The sequence below is a fragment of the Babylonia areolata genome, chromosome 6 (assembly GCF_041734735.1).
Source record: "Babylonia areolata isolate BAREFJ2019XMU chromosome 6, ASM4173473v1, whole genome shotgun sequence".
In the NCBI taxonomy this organism is placed as follows: Eukaryota; Metazoa; Mollusca; class Gastropoda; order Neogastropoda; family Buccinidae; genus Babylonia; species Babylonia areolata.
Window position 1 is genome coordinate 38,458,410 of NC_134881.1, and position 22,143 is coordinate 38,480,552.

Genomic DNA, 22,143 nt, shown 5'->3' on the forward strand with positions numbered 1-22,143 from the left:
CTGGGGTGTCCTGGTAAGAAATACAGCCAGGACATCTGAGGAAGACCGCCGCCGCCACCACCTTGCAGCTGCTGGAGATGGGTGACAGAGCTGTGTCTACCCCTGCCCCACCAGCAGCCGCTTGTGTGTGCTGGACTTTGGGCTCTGGAGCCACATGCATGTACACTGGTGATGGCACAGCACATCGTCACTGTCCTTGGTTCCAGAGCCACAACCATGATGACCATCCTTTTGTCAGTTTTTTTTTATCGTTGTATTTCAACACTTTGTACCCCACCACAGTCAGGGATCAAGCAGTGCACCAGGTGCAAAGTGCTAAAAGAGAAAAGTAATGCTGAAAAAGGTAGAAAAACAAAGTAATAGAGGAGAAAAGTGAAGTGGAAAAAGGTAGAGAAACAAAGTGTTAACAGAGAAAGGTGACACTAACAAAGGTAGAGAAACAAAGTGTTAAAAGAGAAAGGTGACACTAACAAAGGCGGAGAAACAAAGTGTTAAAAGTGAAAGGTGACGCTGACAAAGGCGGAGAAACAAAGTATTAAAAGAGAAAGGTGACGCTGACAAAGGCGGAGAAACAAAGTGTTAACAGAGAAAGGTGACGCTGACAAAGGCGGAGAAACAAAGTGTTAAAAGTGAAAGGTGACGCTGACAAAGGCGGAGAAACAAAGTGTTAAAAGTGAAAGGTGACGCTGACAAAGGCGGAGAAACAAAGTATTAAAAGTGAAAGGTGACGCTGACAAAGGCGGAGAAACAAAGTATTAAAAGAGAAAGGTGACGCTGACAAAGGCGGAGAAACAAAGTGTTAAAAGAGAAAGGTGACACCGACAAAGGTAGAGAAACAAAGTGTTAAAAGTGAAAGGTGACGCTGACAAAGGCGGAGAAACAAAGTGTTAAAAGAGAAAGGTGACGCTGACAAAGGTGGAGAAACAAAGTATTAAAAGTGAAAGGTGACGCTGACAAAGGTGGAGAAACAAAGTATTAAAAGTGAAAGGTGACGCTGACAAAGGTGGAGAAACAAAGTGTTAAAAGTGAAAGGTGACAATGACAAAGGTAGAGAAACAAAGTGTTAAAAGTGAAAGGTGACAATGACAAAGGTGGAGAAACAAAGTGTTAAAAGTGAAAGGTGACGCTGACAAAGGTGGTGGAGGAGGAGGAGGAGCACCTTGTAGATGTCCAGTTTTCTGTCCATGGCCTGCACAGTGCCCAGGGCCACCCTCTCTGTCTGCAGGATGTGCTCAATGTCCGTCAGCCACTTCATCAGCACCGCCACTGCCTCCAGGTAGGACCGTGGGGGAGCTTTCTCCAGGGCCTCCATCAGGAGTGTTTGGCGCTCCCCTGCACACACATACACATCATCAGGTCTCTATCAGGAGTGTTTGGCGCTCCCCTGCACACACATACACATCATCAGGTCTCTATCAGGAGCGTTTGGCACTCCCCTGCACACACACACACATCATCATCAGGTCTCTCTCTATCAGGAGCGTTTGGCACTCCCCTGCACACACACACACACACACACACACACACACACGTCATCAGGTCTCTCTCTATCAGGAGCGTTTGGCACTCCCCTGTACACACACACACACACATCATCATCAGGTCTCTATCAGGAGCGTTTGGCACTCCCCTGCACACACACACACACACATCAGGTCTCTCTCTATCAGGAGCGTTTGGCACTCCCCTGCACACACACACACACACACACACGTCATCAGGTCTCTCTCTATCAGGAGCGTTTGGCACTCCCCTGTACACACACACACACATCATCATCATCAGGTCTCTATCAGGAGCGTTTGGCACTCCCCTGCACACACACACACACATCAGGTCTCTCTCTATCAGGAGCGTTTGGCACTCCCCTGCACACACACACACACACACACACACGTCATCAGGTCTCTCTCTATCAGGAGCGTTTGGCACTCCCCTGCACACACACACACACACACACACACATCAGGTCTCTCTCTATCAGGAGCGTTTGGCACTCCCCCTGCATACACACACACACATACACATCATCAGGTCTCTCTTTCTATGAGGAGCTTTTGGTGCTCCACTGCACACACACACGTCATGTCTCTATCAGGAGTGTTTGGCGCTCCCCTGCACACACACATACACACACATCATCAGGGCTCTCTCTGTTCGCAACTTTCCGTTCAGACTATTTGTTTTACACCCCCCGAAAACAGAGTATGGCTATCTACAAGATGGGGTAAAACTGATCATCCTACAACCCCACTTGTTTCTATATGAGCGGATGGTGGAAGCTGCAGCCCACAAATGCTAATCATCGCTAGTCACCTTATGATTACATAAGATGTATCATAAACCTGTAAAAGCACCGACACAAACACTTCATTCATGGATGTGTCAACTATGATTCATTTTCATAAAAGAAAAGTTATCAATATTCATTCCTCTCTCCTTGTAGTACCCTGTTTGATGTTGGAATAATTCTGTAAAAAGTCTGTCCCAATAAAGGACAACACTTTTGTTGCCATGGGTTCTTCTTCAGTGCACCAAGTGCATGCCGCACTCCAGGACCTCGGTTTATCGTCTCATCCAAATGACCAGATAACATAGTTTGATTTTCCAGTTAAACTTGGGAGAAAGGGCCGTAGCAGGAATGGAACCCTGACCCTCATGAACACTGTGTTGGCAGGCAAGCGCCTTAACCATTCTGCCACCTTCCTCCTCAACCTGAAAACAGAAAAAGATCAGGAAAAACAGCATTTTTTGATAACTTCACAAAACAGAAAATAATGTTTGAACAGCACACTTCATGAAGGGGATCAACATGATGACACGGAGGAAGACTGTCTCTCCAGACATCAAACGACATTTTAAAATGTCTGAAAGACTTCTCCCAAGTCGTTATGATATTTCTCTCCACTTTCACATCACCAATGCCTTACTTACATACTTACCTGTACTCAGCCCACTTATCATGTAAATGAATCAACTGCCTATTTGAAAACAAACAACAACAGTTTCAGTTTCAGTTTCAGTAGCTCAAGGAGGCGTCACTGCGTTCGGACAAATCCATATACGCTACACCACACAACAACAAATAATAATAATAATGATCATAAAAACCGTTTGTAGTGAAAAAGAAGAAAAGAAACTAGATAAAAGAAAATTTCATGCAAACATTCTCCACTGACAAATAATGTCCAAAAAATATGTCAAAAGAAACAGAATAAGAGCACAATGTGATCAGCTGATTCATACTTACACACACACACACACACACACACACACACACACACACAATCAAACTGGATAAAAACATTCATTTTGAAAACAACATGTTTTGAGAGAAAAAATACTATGGCCATAAAATGTCAAAAGAATTGATTGTAAGTGTGGTGTGGCATGGTGCGGTGCGGTGTGGTGCTGTGCGGTGTGATGTGGTATGGTGTGGTGTAGCCTGGTGCAGTGCTGTGTGGTGTGGTGCTGTGCGCTGTGATGTGGGATGCGGTGCGGTGTAGCATGGTGTGGTGTGGTGTGTAATATGGTGTAATATGTTGAGATTCATACACTGCATTGCATCATATTCTCTTTTTTTATGCATAAAATATGATCTGGTGTGATATGGTGGGGTGTGATATGGTACGTTATGGTGTGGTGTGGTGTGGTGTGGTGTGGTATTGTGGTGTGGTGTGGTATGGTGTGGTGTGGTGTGATATCATGTTGTGTGGTGTGGTGTGGTGTGATGTGATGTGGTGTGGTGTGATGTGGTGTGGAGTGGTGTGGTATTGTGGTGTGGTGTGGTATGGTGTGGTGTGGTGTGATATCATGTTGTGTGGTGTGGTGTGGTGTGATATCATATTGTGTGGTGTGGTGTGATATCATGCCGTGTGGTGTTGTGTGGTGTGTGGTGTGGTGTGGTGTGGTGTGGTGTGGTGTGGTGTGGTGTGGTGTGGTGGTGTGATATTGTGTGGTGTGGTGTGGTGTGGTGTGGCGTGGCATGGCGTGGCATGGCATGGCATGGTGTGGTGTGGTGGTATGGTGTGATATTGTGTTGTGTGGTGTGGTGTGGTGTGTTATGGTGTGGTGTGGTATTGTGCGGTGTGGTGTGGTGTAGTATTGTGTGGTGTGGTGTGGTGTGATGCGGTGTGATATTGTGTGGTGTGGTGTGATGTGGTGTGATATCATGTGGTGTGGTGTGGTGTGGTGTGGTGTGACATACTGAAGTACCAGTACCACCCACCAAATCCTCTCTGAACTACTAAATGACAGGTTGACAAACAAAAAAAGACTGAGTTTCAGTTTCAGTTTCAGTTTCTCAAAGAAGAGTCACTGCTTTTCAATTCAGACAAGTCCATACACACAACACCGCATCTGCTAGGCAGATGCCTGACCAGCAGCATAACCCAATGCACTTAGTCAGGCCTTGAGTGCTTGCATATATATATCTGTAAAGCTTTCAGAATAGATTTCTTCAACAGAATTTGCCAGAGGACAACAAGATAAGATGCCACTGGTGCTTTTTCAATGCACCAAGTGTGGACTGCACATGAGACATGAGTTCATGATCTCATCTGAATGGCTAGACGCTCAGACTGATTTTCTAGCAAAACGTGAGAGAAAGGGTAAGACCGGTAATCAAACCCAGACTCCGACAGGCACAACAGACACTGAGCCATTTTGTGGGTTGGATGGTGCCTGGATTTCTTTGTTCCCCAGTGGTCATCATCCCTAGGTTCTTTTTGTTTGGGGGGGCCGGGGGGGGGGGGGGGGGGTCAACAACCAACCTCTCAAATCTCAAGTCAGGACCTCAAAACTTTACATCAAGTGTGCAAAAAACAGGGGGCTGCAAGCCATCTGGAACAAAAAGTATGCAAACCCATGGGGCAAAGCACACAGAGAACTAACATATGTGAAAGCAGGGAACACTGGCCCATGCACAGGAGACAAACTGAAGACACCACACAGAGAACTTGGCCACAACATTCAACCAGCACTACTCACAATCCATGGGATCTGCATGGACAGGGAGCAAGAACAGATATAGTTATAAGGTTGCTACTGTTACTGTAATGTCTACAGTTCTAATCAGTCATCACTACAATATGTCACTTCACTAATCAGTCATCACCACAATATGTCACTTCACTAATCAGTCATCACCACAATATGTCACTTCCCTAATCAGTCATCACCACAATATGTCACTTCACTAATCAGTCATCACCACAATATGTCACTTCCTCATCAGTCATCACCACAATATGTCACTTCACTAATCAGTCATCACCACAATATGTCACTTCCTCATCAGTCATCACCACAATATGTCACTTCACTAATCAGTCATCACCACAATATGTCACTTCACTAATCAGTCATCACTACAATATGTCACTTCACTAATCAGTCATCACCACAATATGTCACTTCCCTAATCAGTCATCACCACAATATGTCACTTCACTAATCAGTCATCACCACAATATGTCACTTCCTCATCAGTCATCACCACAATATGTCACTTCCTCATCAGTCATCACCACAATATGTCACTTCCCTAATCAGTCATCACCACAATATGTCACTTCACTAATCAGTCATCACCATAATATGTCACTTCACTAATCAGTCATCACCACAATATGTCACTTCACTAATCAGTCATCACCACAATATGTCACTTCCTCATCAGTCATCACCACAATATGTCACTTCACTAATCAGTCATCACCACAATATGTCACTTCACTAATCAGTCATCACCACAATATTACACTTTCCTAATCAGTCATCACCACAATATGTCACTTCCTCATCAGTCATCACCACAATATGTCACTTCACTAATCAGTCATCACTACAATATGTCACTTCCCTATTCAGTCATCACCACAATATGTCACTTCACTAATCAGTCATCACCACAATATGTCACTTCACTAATCAGTCATCACCACAATATGTCACTTCACTAATCAGTCATCACCACAATATGTCACTTCCTCATCAGTCATCACCACAATATGTCACTTCACTAATCAGTCATCACTACAATATGTCACTTCACTAATCAGTCATCACCACAATATGTCACTTCACTAATCAGTCATCACCACAATATGTCACTTCACTAATCAGTCATCACCACAATATGTCACTTCACTAATCAGTCATCACCACATGCAAAGAAAAGTGGACAAACAAGAAGAGACACACACCTCAATTACTTTCTGTCGCACACAATTGACTCAAGGAATACTCACACTTAGAATTAAAGCTTCACACACACACACACACACACACACACACACACACACACACACACGTATCACTACAGAGCTTCATTTGCGCTATTTTCTTCTGTATCTTCCTTTCTTTTGCCTTCTAGCTCTTCTTTTTCTTATCTTCCTTTCCTTCCTTCTGGTTCATCTTTTCTTTCTTCCTTCACTTTCTATCTTCCTTTCCTTCCTTCTGGTTCATCTTTTCTTTCTTCCTTCACTTTCTATCTTCCTTTCCTTCCTTCTGGTTCATCTTTTCTTTCTTCCTTCACTTTCTATCTTCCTTTCCTTCCTCCTGGTTCGTCTTTTCTTTCTTCCTTCACTTTCTATCTTCCTTTCTTTCCTCCTGGTTCATCTTTTCTTTCTTCCTTCACTTTCTATCTTCCTTTCTTTCCTCCTGGTTCGTCTTTTCTTTCTTCCTTCACTTTCTATCTTCCTTTCCTTCCTCCTGGTTCGTCTTTTATTCCTTCACTTTCTATCTTCCTTTCCTTCCTTCTGGTTCATCTTTTCTTTCTTCCTTCACTTTCTATCTTCCTTTCCTTCCTTCTGGTTCATCTTTTCTTTCTTCCTTCACTTTCTATCTTCCTTTCCTTCCTTCTGGTTCGTCTTTTCTTTCTTCCTTCACTTTCTATCTTCCTTTCCTTCCTTCTGGTTCATCTTTTCTTTCTTCCTTCACTTTCTATCTTCCTTTCCTTCCTTCTGGTTCATCTTTTCTTTCTTCCTTCACTTTCTATCTTCCTTTCTTTCCTCCTGGTTCATCTTTTCTTCCTTCACTTTCTATCTTCCTTTCCTTCCTTCTGGTTCATCTTTCCTTTCTTCCTTCACTTTCTATCTTCCTTTCCTTCCTTCTGGTTCATCTTTTCTTTCTTCCTTCACTTTCTATCTTCCGCTCCTCAGCCATCAAGGAACATCTGACAGCTATGGGCTCAGTCCCTGTCAACACACGACTCCTTCTCTCTCGGTTACAATATACAGTATCAATGTCTTGTCACATTTATTTTCTCCTTTTTTATCTTTATTTCTCACACCAAAGTTTCCCACTTCACAAACATTGGACAAGATAAATACAGACACACAGACACGTCAGCACATAGTCACTATCCTGCCCTCATAATTGACACCATGAAATAATCCATGAACTGTACAATAAATACATGAAATAGAATTATTCTAATTACCTCAAAATAAACATTTCTATCAAAGCTATTTTCTAAGGAATATTTCTAAATATCTTTTAAATACAACTCGCTCCTTTGGTCATCAGTCCAAAAGGCACCAAAATATAAAACCACAATATCAGACTCGCATCATCATCTGCTCTGTTCAAAATTTTCTCCCTTGTACTTTGCAATTTGACTTCTGTCTCCAAAATTTTATGAACTCAAAAAACCATCATTTAATCTTTCATAAACCACCACTGTAATCATTCCGTAAGTCATTACAAATACATCTCACTTCTCCCACATGGTAGTCTTTTCTCACATGTGCAAATAAACTACCCAACTTTTCTCCCACAGTCACACACCCAAATAACAGACACACAACACTCAACATTCAAAAAGTCTCTTGCTTCTTCATAAACATACACACACACACCACACCATATCACTGTGCTAATCAGTCATCATCATACGATGCTACTGTATTCCCAAACAAAACAAAAATCACCAAAGATAATGAATGTATGTGCACAGAAATCTAGCACCTCTGAAGTATACTAGTTGTATGCTACAACACTCAAAGAAGTGGAATACCGCTATAAGTAGAAAGGTGTAACACTGAAGACTGCTACGCTGTGAGAAAGTGCAGAACAACAATGTGTTAAAAACAATGCAAGAAATCTGTTCACCAGAGAAACTATGACGGGCACAAACAAGTGTGAGTAACTGCAGAATAGTCAGATGTCACACAGAATTCATGGACCGATGACTGTGACAGTGACCAGTATCCACACACACACACCTGTCTGACCAAACTGCTGTGACCAAGGAGTGTGTCACAAGTGCAACAATTCCTACATTAACACAGTGGACAAAAAACTACACCAGAAATGAGTAAACTCTCCCTCTCCCTCTTTCTCTCTTAGTGCAACAACAACTGCACACACTGATGCATGGCAAAGGAGACTGTGATACAAGCGTAGTGAACACTACTTCTATGGAGTGGACAGAACTAGATTGGAGACACCTCTCTCTCTCTCTCTCTCTCTCTGTCTCTCTCTCTCTCTCTGTGCACAGAGGCAGTGGGTGCAAAAGCCAAGAGGTCATAGTGCTGGACTTCGAATCCCAGGGTTCTGGGTTCAAATCCATGTATCAACGCCTGGTTGGATAAGAACGGAGATTTTTCCAATCTCCCAGCAAGTCAACATATGTGCAGACCTGCCCGTGCCTGTACCCCCTTTGTGTGTATTTGCAATCAGAACAGGAACTAGAAATATGCATGTTTAAGGTCCTGAAATCCATGTCATCAGTAGTTTACGGGAATACTAACATACCCAGCATACACACCGCCATGGTCACACACGTAAAAGCTCCGGTCGTACATACAAGTGAATGTGGGACGCTGCAGCCCATGACTGCAGAGAGGGAGAACAATGCCAAGGCAGCAGGGGGGGAGAAAGGGAGGAGAGGGGGGCGGCAGGGAGGGGGACGGGGGGGGTGGGGGGGGGGACAGTGGGGCACAGGACACTGCACAGGGTCAGGGGAGGTGACTCACCCAGCCTGGTGAAGGCGGCATGCCAGCGTGTGAGGAAGGACTGGAGGTCTTCCCTGATGGTGGAGGTGGGGGTGGCGGAGGAGCGGAACTGTCGCAGGATGTGCTCCCCGTGCAGCTTCAGACTCTCCACACGGTCCTGATGGGCCTGCATCGCCCGCACCTTCACCTGCAGGGAGTGTGTGTGGGGGCAGGGGGGGGCGGGAAATGAACAGACAGGTGATCAGGTCCTCACAGCTTAACCCATGGGTCGCAATGTCAGTCTGAACTGATATGAAAGCAGCCAACAAATGGCATGTTTTACCTGTGTGTTTCAGTGATAAGAATCTCTAGGGAGAGCTGGACAGTTCAAGGTCTTCAGAGAAGAAGCCCCCCCTCAGTCAAGTGTTTCTGCCCTTAACTCCTTACACTCTTAGGGGGCCAGGTCGCACCCAGGTCATGACTCCTGGATGCTCTTGTATTGCCGCCTTTTCTTTTTTCCGTTTTCCTGGTCCCCAGCAGATTCTGAACTAATATGAAAGCAGCTAACATATGGTGTGTTTTACCTGCATGTTTCAATATAAACTAGAATCAATATGAAAGTTACCAATAGTGCTATCAATCAGTTAAGCATTCATGTGAATTACCATTGTGTAAGCACTTTGTCTCTGCATAAGATTAAGTGCTACATAAATAGTTCATCTTTTTATTACTATTAGCAGCAGCAGCAGTAGTAGTGGTAGTAGTAGTAGTAATATCATTATTTACTATCATTATTATGTTTATGATTATGATTATCATCATCATCATTAGTAATAGTAGTACTAGTATTGTTACCATTTCAATCTGAATATGAAACAGCCAACAATGATACGTTGGATACGTTTTGTAATTTGAAACATCCAGCATGACCGATGCTCTATTTGGTCGGTACTTTTCCATGATATCCTACATGCCTATCACAGTCTGAAGAAGCAATCTGTACTCTGGAGCAACCCCACCCCACCCCCCTGGCTCCCTGAATGTGTAACAACACAGCCTGACCGACCTCGACAAAGACAACAACACAGAGATGGAGTCCCATCAGGTCTTTAATCACAATTTTTTTTTTTTTTTTTTTTTTTTTTTTGTTTAAGAAACTTTTAAAAACCCTGAACACTGAAAAATCTGACAGCATCAGGAATTCATGTGAAAGGCACTTTATTCTGAGTGCTGGCTTATGCCCCTTGAATGAATCATCCATGTTCGCTCATTATGATTCATTCAAGGATATTTTTTTTTTTTTTGGGGGGGGGTGTTTTTTTCTTCTTTTTTACAATCATTACCTTACTTTTAAATTTAAATTCAGCTGGAACATTTCATCACTGCTTTATCAACCAGTGATAGAAATGATTTGTTGTTGTTCTTGTTGTTGTTCAATAAAGAGAGCTGAAATTAACTTTTACAAACTGGGTCATTTTTTAAAAGATTTCTGATGGGTTTAAAAAAAAAAAAAAAAAACTATAAAAAACGCATATCATTTTTTACACATTTCAAAAAGCTTTATGAAGCCAGTGCACACTGTTCGAGACAGATTTCTCTGGACTTATGTTACAGAAACATCTGCAGAAGGGGTCAAGAAAGGTTGCTGCAGAAATCAGCAAAGAGATTTCCCAGAAAAAGGGAAAGCAAGAAGGTCATTTTCATGGGAGAAAACGCAGAGACTGAACTGCATGGCACGCCATCAGAGAAACATGGCTAACGGATCTGTGTCTCTCAGCAACCCATTAACCTGTGTCTGTCTTTTACTGCCACGCTGTGCTGGATTTCTTGTGTGCACATGCACACACACACACACACACACACGCACACACACACACACACGCACACACACACACACGCACACACACCACACACACACACACACACACACACGCACACACACACACATATGCACAAGCATGCACACGTACAGACAAATACACAATCTCCATTCGAAGGAGATAACAAAACATGTGGACTGATCAATATAAACTACACCACATCTGTTTAAACAAAAGCGAGCAGATGCCTGACCTAAACATAAACCAAACACACGCACACACTTACACACATGCATGTGGGCCCAAGCAAACGCAAAACTACACACTCACACACACACACACACACCCACTTACAAACTCGCATGTGGGCCCACACAAACGCAAAACTACACACACACACACACACACACACACACACACACAAACACACAACACACACACACAAACACACACACACACACACACACACACACTTACACACATGCATGTGGGCCCACACAAACGCAAAACTACACACACAGTCACACACACACACACACACACACACACACTTACACACATGCATGTGGGCCCACACAAACGCAAAACTACACACACAGTCACACACACACACACACACACACACACATATGGATATTTTTAAGCATACCCATAGCCTCAGAACCACTTCCCCATTTTCACAGAGTTAAAGATAAACAGATAAAACCAACAAGATTTTGTTTGTGTCAATAAAATCAGAGCCCTGCCAAGAAAGATTAAATTTTCATTTCAGTGCAGAACAAACAGGCCCTCTTTCTGGAAACCAGCCAGCAGTTTGTGTAAATGACATTTTTTAAGTAAAGCGTGTTTTTGTGAACTGAACTCCAATGGACATGTATGTATTTCGTCACTGACCTGATCAGTTAAAAAGGGAGGCATAACTTCATTGTATCGTACTGTACTGCATTGTACTGTACTGTACTTTACTGTACTGTACCAAACTGCACTGTATCGTATTGTATTGCATAGCATTGCACTGGATTGGATTGTACTGTTTTGTACTGCATTGTATCATACAGTACTGTATTACTCTTTGCCACAACAGACTTCTCTGTGTAAAATTCAGGCTGCTCTGCCCAGAGACAGCACCTCACCAGAGTGCAGCGCCGCCCCTTTTTTATTTCATTGTGTTCACAACTTTCACACACACACACACACACACACACACACACACACACGCACACACACACATGCACACACACACAGATATATTATGCCTTTGTTTGCCTTTGAATAAGAATTTTGTAGGCTTGGGTTTATGCAAGGCATCTGCACCCTTTTTAAACAAAAAAAATTAAAGCAGAAGTGGTGTGGCATGAACAGATCAGTCTGCACACTTGACACCTCCCTGACACTGAAAGCGGAAGCCGACCTTGCACTGGTCCAGCTGACGACTGATGTCGTGGGCCTCCTGAGCGACGGCCTCAGAGGCCCCCACCCACTTCTCGTAGCCCTCCACCAGCTCCAGCAGGCTGCCCAGCTCCGAGTGGAACTTCTTGCTCTCAAAGGATCGCTCCACCTGTCGCTGTGTGTCACCCAGCGCCTTGCTCAGGCGCTCCCAGGACTCCTCCACCTGCTGGATGGAGCGCTGCGTGCTGTCCTGGCACTCCCCCGCTGCACACAGCAACACCAGCCTGTCTCCTTTCTATCTTTCAACAATCCTTTCTTTGTGACATCCTTGCTTTAACTTCTTTCTCAAAGACTATTCGCAAATGGAATAGGTGACTGTTAATGCACATTTTACTGACTAACGTCACGAGGCTGACACTGAAATATTTTCCTTGTGGACATCCTGAACTCTTGACGCCAAAATAGCACATCACTGACAATATTATCACTGCATTTGTTTCTGCATGTATTTTCTGATCTATGAATTTCTAGAAGGTAGAGACAACTGGACAGCCTTAGACTGAATGTTCCATCAATGCCCTGCCCGTATCAAGGTATGGTCCAGGTACAATTGTCAGTTGTCACTTCAGTGGTTCGTGGAGACTTACTACAAAATTAGTGATAATGTTACTGATGAGAGAACAAATCTGATTTCAGTGTTCATAACGACTCAACAAATACTTGATTTCAGGGTTACGGAGGACTGAGGGTCACTGAGGACTCAACAAGTGAGAATTGAGGGTTAGTGAGGACTCCACAAATGAAAATTGAGGGTTAGTGAGGACTCCACAAATGAGAATTGAGGGTCACTGAGGACTCAACAAATGAGAATTGAGGGTTACTGAGAATTCAACAAATGTGAATTGAGGGTTAGTGAGGACTCAACAAATGAGAATTGAGGGTTAGTGAGGACTCAACAAATGTGAATTGAGGGTTAGTGAGGACTCAACAAATGTGAATTGAGGGTTAGTGAGGACTCAACAAATGTGAATCGAGGGTTAGCGAGGACTCAACAAATGTGAACTGAGGGTGGTGGAAGACTCAAGAAACATGCATTGAGGGTCAGGAGGACTGACCAATTTTAAGTTCGGTGAGGACCCCCTTGCCCAGCGTCACCACCCGCTGCATGTCCATCTGGTGTGAGCGGATCGAGTTCTCCGTGTCCTGGAACACACCACGCCACTGGGGTCACTACAGTCTGTATCCAGCACTGTCACTCACAACATTCCTGTCCACCCTTCATCCTCAGTCGGCCAGTGACCTCAGCGTTTCCAGCCTGCTTGCTCTGTACCCTGACGGTTGCAGCAGTCAAGTGGTTAAAGCATCGGACTTTCAATTTGAAAGTCCTGGGCTTGAATCGTGGTCGCAATGCTTGATGGGTGAAGGGTGGAGATTTTCCTGATCTTCCAGATCAACAGACGTGCAGGCCTGCTGGCGCCTGAACCATCTTCATCAGCTAATGCATGCACAAGATCAAATACACACGTCAAAGATCCTATCATCCATGTCAGCATTTAGTAACAAGAACATACCCAGCATGCACATCTGAAAGTGGTGGTCGTCTCCGTATAACTGTCCACAACAATGTCAAATACACACACACACACACACACACACACACACACACACACACATTCCAATGTGGACTCATAAACACCAAGCCCATCAACATTTCTTAACACATACAATCAATCAATGACACACCGCCCACACACCACACACACACCGTCACCACACCACCCACACACCGCCACCACACCACCCACACACACCACACACAATGCCCACTCACTATCCACACACCACCCACACACACCACCCAAACACCGCCCACACACCATCCCTATACCACCCTTACACCACCCACATACCACCCACCAACCACCCTACACCACCCACACACCATCCCTACACCACCCCTACACTGCCCACACACCGCCCACACACCATTCACACACCACTCCTACACCGCTCCCACACCACCCCTACACCGCCCACACACTGCCCACACACCATCCCTACACCACCCCTACACTGCCCACACACCACCCTACACCACCCACACACCATCCCTATACCACCCTACACTGCCCACACACCACCCTACACTACCCACACACCATCCCTATACCACCCTACACTGCCCACACACCACCCTAAACCACCCATACACCATCCCTACACCACCCATACACCATCCCCACACCACCCCTACACTGCCCACACACCACCCCTACACCGCCCACACACCACCCACACACTGCCCACACACCACCCTACACCACCCACACACCATCCCTATACCACCCTACACCACCCACACACCATCCCCACACCACCACTACACCGCCCACACACCACCCACACACTGCCCACACACCACCCACACACCGCCCACACACCACCCACACACTGGCCACACACCACCCTACACCACCCACACACATCATCCACACACCATCACACCACCCACACACCACCCTACACCACCCACACACATCATCCACACACCATCACACCACCCACACACCGCCCACACACCACCCACACACTGGCCACACACCACCCTACACCACCCACACACCGCCCACACACCACCCTACACCACCCACACACATCATCCACACACCATCACACCACCCACACACCACCCACAGTGGTGACAGACAGACCTGGATCAGCACCCGCTGTTCCTCCACAGTGAAGGGCTCCTGGGTGTTCTCGGCCACCAACAGCTGCAGGGTGGACTCTGTCGACACCAGCCAGTCCCTCAGCCGCTTCAGCTCAACCTCAAACTCCATGCGCTGAACAGACTCCACCTTGCGCTTCTTGGCTGAGGAGGACGACGACGATGACGATGTTGATGACGTCTGTTTTTCCGTGGGCTCTTCCCCTTTCCCTGTCTCCGCTTCGTACAGGTGGGAGATCTTGCTCAGCTCCACGCCTGAACTGGCAATCTGTGGACAGGAAACACTGCGGGGTTTGGGAAGAGCCACGGATCAGTCATGACAATGCTCACTGTAATACCAAAACCACAACACTTTGGATACAAGTTGTAGAAATAGAACAGAAACAGCAACAGCAACAGCAGCAGCAGCAGAAGTAGTAATAGTAACAGCAGCAGTAGTAGTTGTAGTGGTAGTTAGAATTGTAGAAGCAGTAGTATCAGCTGCAGCAGTTGTAGATGTTACTGGGATTGTGGCAGTGATACTAGCAACCACAATAGATGTAACAGTAACAATAGCAGCAGCAGTCTAGTAATAGTAACAGCCTTCATAACAGCAGCAAATGCAACATAAGCAGCAATATTTGTAACAGCAGCAGCAGTAGAAGTAGCAGTAGTCATACCAGCCATAGTATTCATACTCATTACAGCACCAGCAGCAGTCGAAGTAATCATAGTAGCAGTTGTAATAGCAGCAGGAGCAGCAGTCAAAGTGATCACAGTAGCAGTTGTAACAGTAGCAGCAGCAGCAGTCGAAGTAATCATAGTAGCAGTTTTAACAGTAGCAGTAGCAGCAGCAGCAGTCGAAGTAATCATAGTAGCAGTTGTAACAGTAGCAGTAGCAGCAGTCGAAGTTATCATAGTAGCAGTTTTAACAGTAGCAGTAGCAGCAGCAGCAGTCGAAGTAATCATAGTAGCAGTTGTAACAGTAGCAGCAGCAGCAGTCGAAGTAATCATAGTAGCAGTTGTAACAGTAGCAGCAGCAGCAGTCAAAATAATCATAGTAGCAGTTGTAACAGTAGCAGCAGCAGCAGTCGAAGTAATGATAGTAGCAGTTGTAACAGTAGCAGCAGCAGCAGTCAAAATAATCATAGTAGCAGTTGTAACAGTAGCAGCAGCAGCAGTCGAAGTAATCATAGTAGCAGTTGTAACAGGAGCAGTAGCAGCAGCAGCAGTCGAAGTAATCATAGTAGCAGTTGTAACAGTGGCAGCAGCAGCAGTCAAAGTGATCACAGTAGCAGTTGTAACAGCAGCAGCAGCAGCAGTCGAAGTAATCATAGTAGCAGTTTTAACAGTAGCAGTAGCAGCAGCAGAAGTTATCATAGTAGCAGTTTTAACAGTAGCAGTAGCAGCAGCAGCAGTCGAAGTAATCATAGTAGCAGTTGTAACAGTAGCAGCAGCAGCAGTCAAAATAATCATAGTAGCAGTTGTAACAGTAGCAGCAGCAGCAGTCGAAGTAATCATAGTAGCAGTTGTAACAGTAGCAGCAGCAGCAGTCGAAGTAATCATAGTAGCAGTTGTAACAGTAGCAGCAGCAGCAGTCGAAGTAATCATAGTAACAGTTTTAACAGTAGCAGTAGCAGCAGCAGCAGTCGAAGTAATCATAGTAGCAGTTGTAACAGTAGCAGCAGCAGCAGTCGAAGTAATCATAGTAACAGTAGCACCAGCAGCTGCCCCGTCTGTCTCACAGCCACACAAGCACACACAGACATGTGGCAATGCTCACACTGACAATGAGGCAGAAACCTCACACAGATTTCAGTTTGGTCTTCACAAACTAACCAGCATACTTAAGAGTAAACTAGCATTTCCCCCTTCTCTGACAGAACTGGAGTGGGTGGTGATCTGGAAACTAGTCCTTCAGATGAGGTGATAAACTAAAAATCACACATTCATCAGTGTATCTAACAAAGAGACAACAAAAAATAGCAAAAAACAAAAAACAAAAACAAAACAAACAAAAATGAGTTGCTTCTGTTAACATTCTGTAATGTAAGAGAAATCTGTTGTTATTGGTAACAAATCTGTATGATGACAGAGATGAAAAGTGAAGGTTTGGCAGCAATGTACAGTGGTACCGCGGTATCCCCTTGGGAAAGTAGCCACGATTTCACTCACCGAAATCTGTTGCAGTTACAAAGTAACACACTACAGTACCAATAAAACACTACAACACAACACACCACAACACACCACAACACACCACAACACAACAAAATCCAATACAATGCAACACAGTGCAACATTATCCAACACAATGCAACATAATCCAGTGAAATGCAATCCCCCGAAAACTTAACGTGGAAAATTTACCTACCAGCCACCACAAAAACAAAGGAACAGACACCCTGCATGCATTGACACATGGATGGGAGTGACTGATTTTTACAGTACTGAGAAGTCTGTTGCCAGGATCCAATACTATGGGATTTTTTCTTCAAGGCATTGTCTGGAATCAGCAGCCAAGTGTAAAGATCTTGGAGGAGTGTAGATTGGAGGTAAGACTCAAAGGTATGTGAGTGCAGTATGATTTGTGACCTTATAGCACATGGTAGCTAGTTTGTAATCTGTCCTGTGAGAGACGGGCAGCCAGTGTAGTTTCTCCAGGACAGGAGTTATAACATGGGTTTGTCTGCATGTTCTAAACATTACCCTTGCAGCACAATCCTGGATATTCTGGAGTTTTTGAAGGAGACTGTCAGAGATACCAGTCAGACCCGGAACTGGCATGATGGGCAGGAGAGAGAAGGAAAAGTGACAATCATGTTGGTGGCACAATGGATATAAGAGAGAAGTGACAAGGTGTTCGTGGCTTGAAGGGTAGGACAGAGAAGAAGTGACATGGTGTTGGTGGTGTGAAGGGTAGGAGAAAGAAGAAGTGACATGGTGTTGGTGGTGTAAAGGGTAGGAGAAAGAAGAAGTGACATGGTGTTGGTGGTGTGAAGGGTAGGAGAAAGAAGAAGTGACAAGGTGTTGGTGATGTGAAGGGTAGGAGAAAGAAGTGACAAGGTGTTGGTGGTGTAAAGGGTAGGAGAAAGAAGTGACAAGGTGTTGGTGGTGTAAAGGGTAGGAGAAAGAAGAAGTGACATGGTGTTGGTGGTGTGAAGGGTAGGAGAAAGAAGAAGTGACATGGTGTTCGTGGCTTGAAGGGTAGGAGAAAGAAGAAGTGACATGGTGTTCGTGGCTTGAAGGGTAGGAGAAAGAAGAAGTGACATGGTGTTGGTGGTGTAAAGGGTAGGAGAAAGAAGAAGTGACAAGGTGTTGGTGGTGTAAAGGGTAGGAGAAAGAAGAAGTGACATGGTATTGGTGGTGTGAAGGGTAGGAGAAAGAAGAAGTGACATGGTGTTCGTGGCTTGAAGGGTAGGAGAAAGAAGAAGTGACATGGTGTTCGTGGCTTGAAGGGTAGGAGAAAGAAGAAGTGACATGGTGTTGGTGGTGTAAAGGGTAGGAGAAAGAAGAAGTGACAAGGTGTTGGTGGTGTGAAGGGTAGGAGAAAGAAGAAGTGACATGGTGTTGGTGGTGTGAAGGGTAGGAGAAAGAAGAAGTGACAAGGTGTTGGTGGTGTGAAGGGTAGGACAGAGAACAAGTGACAACGGTGTTGGTGGTGTGAAGGGTAGGAGAAAGAAGAAGTGACATGGTGTTGGTGGTGTAAAGGGTAGGAGAAAGAAGAAGTGACATGGTGTTGGTGGTGTGAAGGGTAGGAGAAAGAAGAAGTGACAAGGTGTTGGTGGTGTGAAGGGTAGGAGAAAGAAGAAGTGACATGGTGTTGGTGGTGTAAAGGGTAGGAGAAAGAAGAAGTGACATGGTGTTGGTGGTGTGAAGGGTAGGAGAAAGAAGAAGTGACAAGGTGTTGGTGGTGTAAAGGGTAGGAGAAAGAAGAAGTGACATGGTGTTGGTGGTGTAAAGGGTAGGAGAAAGAAGAAGTGACATGGTGTTCGTGGCTTGAAGGGTAGGACAGAGAAGAAGTGACAACGGTGTTGGTGGTGTTATGAATGGGGAAAAAAAAAAGAAGTGGCAAGATACTGGTGATGTAATGGAGTGAGAGAGTGAGGTGGAAAAATGGTTTAGATGCTTATCTGCCAACAGAGTCTGTGAGGGTGTGGGTTCGAATCCTGCTCTCACCCTTCCTCCCATGTTTGACTGGAAAACCAAACTGAACGTCTAGTCATTACCGAGAAGACAATAAACCCAGGTCCATGTGCAGTATGCACTTGGCAAACTGAAAAAAGAACACATGGCAACAAAAAAAAAAGTGTTGTCCTCTGGCAAAATTCTGAAGATGAAATCCGCTCTGATAGGTTTGGTACACACAAACATACAGGCATGCACTCAAAGCTTGACTAAGCACGTTGGGTTATGCTGCTGTCAGGCATCTGCCTAGCAGATGTGATATAGCGTACATGGATTTGTCCAAAAGCTGTGACGCCTCCTTGAGATTCTGATACTGAAACAGAGAGAAGTGACAAGGTGTTGGTGGTGTGAAGGGTAGGAGAAAGAAGAAGTGACAAGGTGTTGGTGGTGTGAAGGGTAGGAGAAAGAAGAAGTGACAAGGTGTTGGTGGTGTGAAGGGTAGGAGAAAGAAGAAGTGACAAGGTGTTGGTGGTGTAAAGGGTAGGAGAAAGAAGAAGTGACAAGGTGTTGGTGGTGTAAAGGGTAGGAGAAAGAAGAAGTGACATGGTGTTGGTGGTGTAAAGGGTAGGAGAAAGAAGAAGTGACATGGTGTTGGTGGTGTAAAGGGTAGGAGAAAGAAGAAGTGACAAGGTGTTGGTGGTGTGAAGGGTAGGAGAAAGAAGAAGTGAGGAGGTGTTGGTGGTGTGAAGGGTAGGAGAAAGAAGAAGTGACATGGTGTTGGTGGTGTAAAGGGTAGGAGAAAGAAGTGACAAGGTGTTGGTGGTGTAAAGGGTAGGAGAAAGAAGAAGTGACAAGGTGTTGGTGGTGTGAAGGGTAGGAGAAAGAAGAAGTGACAATGTGTTGGTGGTGTAAAGGGTAGGAGAAAGAAGAAGTGACAAGGTGCTGGCAGCCTGACCAGTCCAGTCACCTGGTTGCTATGGAGCTCCATCTTCTGGACCAGTGATTCCCAGCGTTCCTGCAGCGTTTCAAGCAGAGCGGCAATGCGTGACACTGCGGCCTGGCTGTCCACATAGCGTACAATGTGCTGCCCGCATTCGTTCAGCGCATCAAAGCGACGCACTTGCTCTCCCATGTCGTTTTCTATAGCCTGCAACAGTGTAGAAACACACAACAGTTGACTTCATTCACACGTTAGTAAAGTAATATGAATGTGTTTCTTCAACTCGCGTCATTTAACTTGTATAATGTTCACAGGTCTATCATAACATATTTATCTAAATGCAGCTCCCAGAGCCTTGCATAGCCATCAGGGCAGTGAATTCATGTCCACTGTGTCCAGCCCTCAGTGTAGGAAGGCGGGGCCCAGTCCTCTCCTTCAGCCATTTCAACCTTCCCCCTTCCCAAGTCAAGTGCCTTTCACACCTGGGTGCAGTGAGGAAGACTGAAGTCAAGTGCCTTTCACACCTGGGTGCAGTGAGGAAGACTGAAGTCAAGTGCCTTTCACACCTGGGTGCAGTGAGGAAGACTGAAGTCAAGTGCCCATTCACACCTGGGTGCAGTGAGGAAGACTGAAGTCAAGTGCCCATTCACACCTGGGTGCAGTGAGGAAGACTGAAGTCAAGTGCCTTTCACACCTGGGTGCAGTGAGGAAGACTGAAGTCAAGTGCCTTTCACACCTGGGTGCAGTGAGGAAGACTGAAGTCAAGTGCCCATTCACACCTGGGTGCAGTGAGGAAGACTGAAGTCAAGTGCCTTTCACACGGACACCAAGCTGAAATGGAGCCTTGAACCCTAATCACTGGTCAACGATGGATCAGAATTCCAACAAAACTGCCACAGTGTCTCCATTTCTAACTCCTAATGCTGATTTTTCCAACCGGAAGGGTTTAAAAGAGTCAACAATATTTTACCAGATTCAAAGCCGGGTATATTGTTACAAATACTGATGGAGAAAGAGGTGGGAGGGGAAGTATCAGGCCAACAACTCCAAGCAATGCCATCATGTAACATTTACTGTTCTTTGTGGGGGAGCTGTGGGCAGGTACCCTTCTGACAAAACAGGCCAGAGTCCACACTGTCCTGTGGTCTGGAGCCATTATCTTCAAAATGAAGGAACTCAGTGTCTGCAATGAAGGCTGCAACAGCTGAGTGGTGAAGGCGTTATACTTTTAACATGGGGGTCCGTGGTTTAAATTCTAGACACGGTCCATGGAGGGTTGAGGTTCAAATCTGTCCAATCTCCCAGGAAAGATGTGCAGACCTACTGGTGCCTGCACCCCCTTTGTGTGTATATGCATGCAGAACATCAAACAAGCATGTTAAAGATTTCATAATTCATGCAAGCCTTCAGTGAGATTTTTTGTACATGACAATTTCCACCCATTTATGTAGACAGCCATACTCTTGTTTTCAGGGGTGTGCATGCTGGGTATGTTTTTCTTTCCAAAACTTGTAAATGCTGACTTCTATCATGGGATCTTCAATGTACGTATTTGATCTTCTGTATACATATACACATGAACGGGATTCATGCACAAGCAGCTCCACACCTCTTGTCAACGAGGGAAATCCATATAAATTGTCCACTCTTCAACCCAACCAGGCATCGTGAGCCCCAGAATTCAAACCCAGGACACTCAGTCAGAGTCAGAATACCTTTATTATCTCAGAGAGAAATTAAGTGTGGTAAAGTCTGTTATACATACAAATTATAAGCAAAACGGTAAAATTTGACACACAACATTTATATAATAAAATAACACTCAACTCAGTCATAGCAAAGCAAGTCCAAGAATTTTCCATTATTTAAAACACACACATACCCGTGAACTTATAAAAGAAACGGTTAGGTATGAACTCGTTATTGAAATTAACCATTTGATTCACGAACTCTTACTTACTAAGAGGCTCCCACATAACCTTTTGCTGGATTCCTTCTCATTGCGGTTTTTACTATAATGAAAAAGTTGACATTTTGGCTAAAAAAGGAGCTAGAAGCTCCACGAAGGAGTTAGATTTAAATATTTCGCTTTCACTACAGGAATGTTACGCCATGGTAGAAAAAGTCCAATGGTCAAAATTTAAGTTTGACGAAAAACACACCGGTAACTCGGAGTTACATAAGAACATAAAGAAAATGTATGGTTTCATGGGAAAACAC

General features: G+C 44.8%; 1 protein-coding gene across 4 annotated transcripts in view; it reads right to left on the reverse strand.

The window, feature by feature from the left end:
- LOC143282994 (dystrophin-like) overlaps nucleotides 1-22,143 on the reverse strand; it is a 448,581-nt gene that overhangs the window by 371,024 nt on the left and 55,414 nt on the right. For all 4 annotated transcript variants that reach the window (XM_076588970.1, XM_076588967.1, XM_076588968.1 and 1 more), the window contains 6 exons: nucleotides 19,951-20,130; nucleotides 14,860-15,144; nucleotides 13,264-13,351; nucleotides 12,171-12,412; nucleotides 8,982-9,147; nucleotides 1,160-1,332 (listed from right to left, as the gene is read on the reverse strand). In XM_076588970.1, the coding sequence (XP_076445085.1) occupies nucleotides 1,160-1,332; nucleotides 8,982-9,147; nucleotides 12,171-12,412; nucleotides 13,264-13,351; nucleotides 14,860-15,144; nucleotides 19,951-20,130 (1,134 nt within the window). The remainder of the gene's footprint in view (nucleotides 1-1,159; nucleotides 1,333-8,981; nucleotides 9,148-12,170; nucleotides 12,413-13,263; nucleotides 13,352-14,859; nucleotides 15,145-19,950; nucleotides 20,131-22,143) is intronic.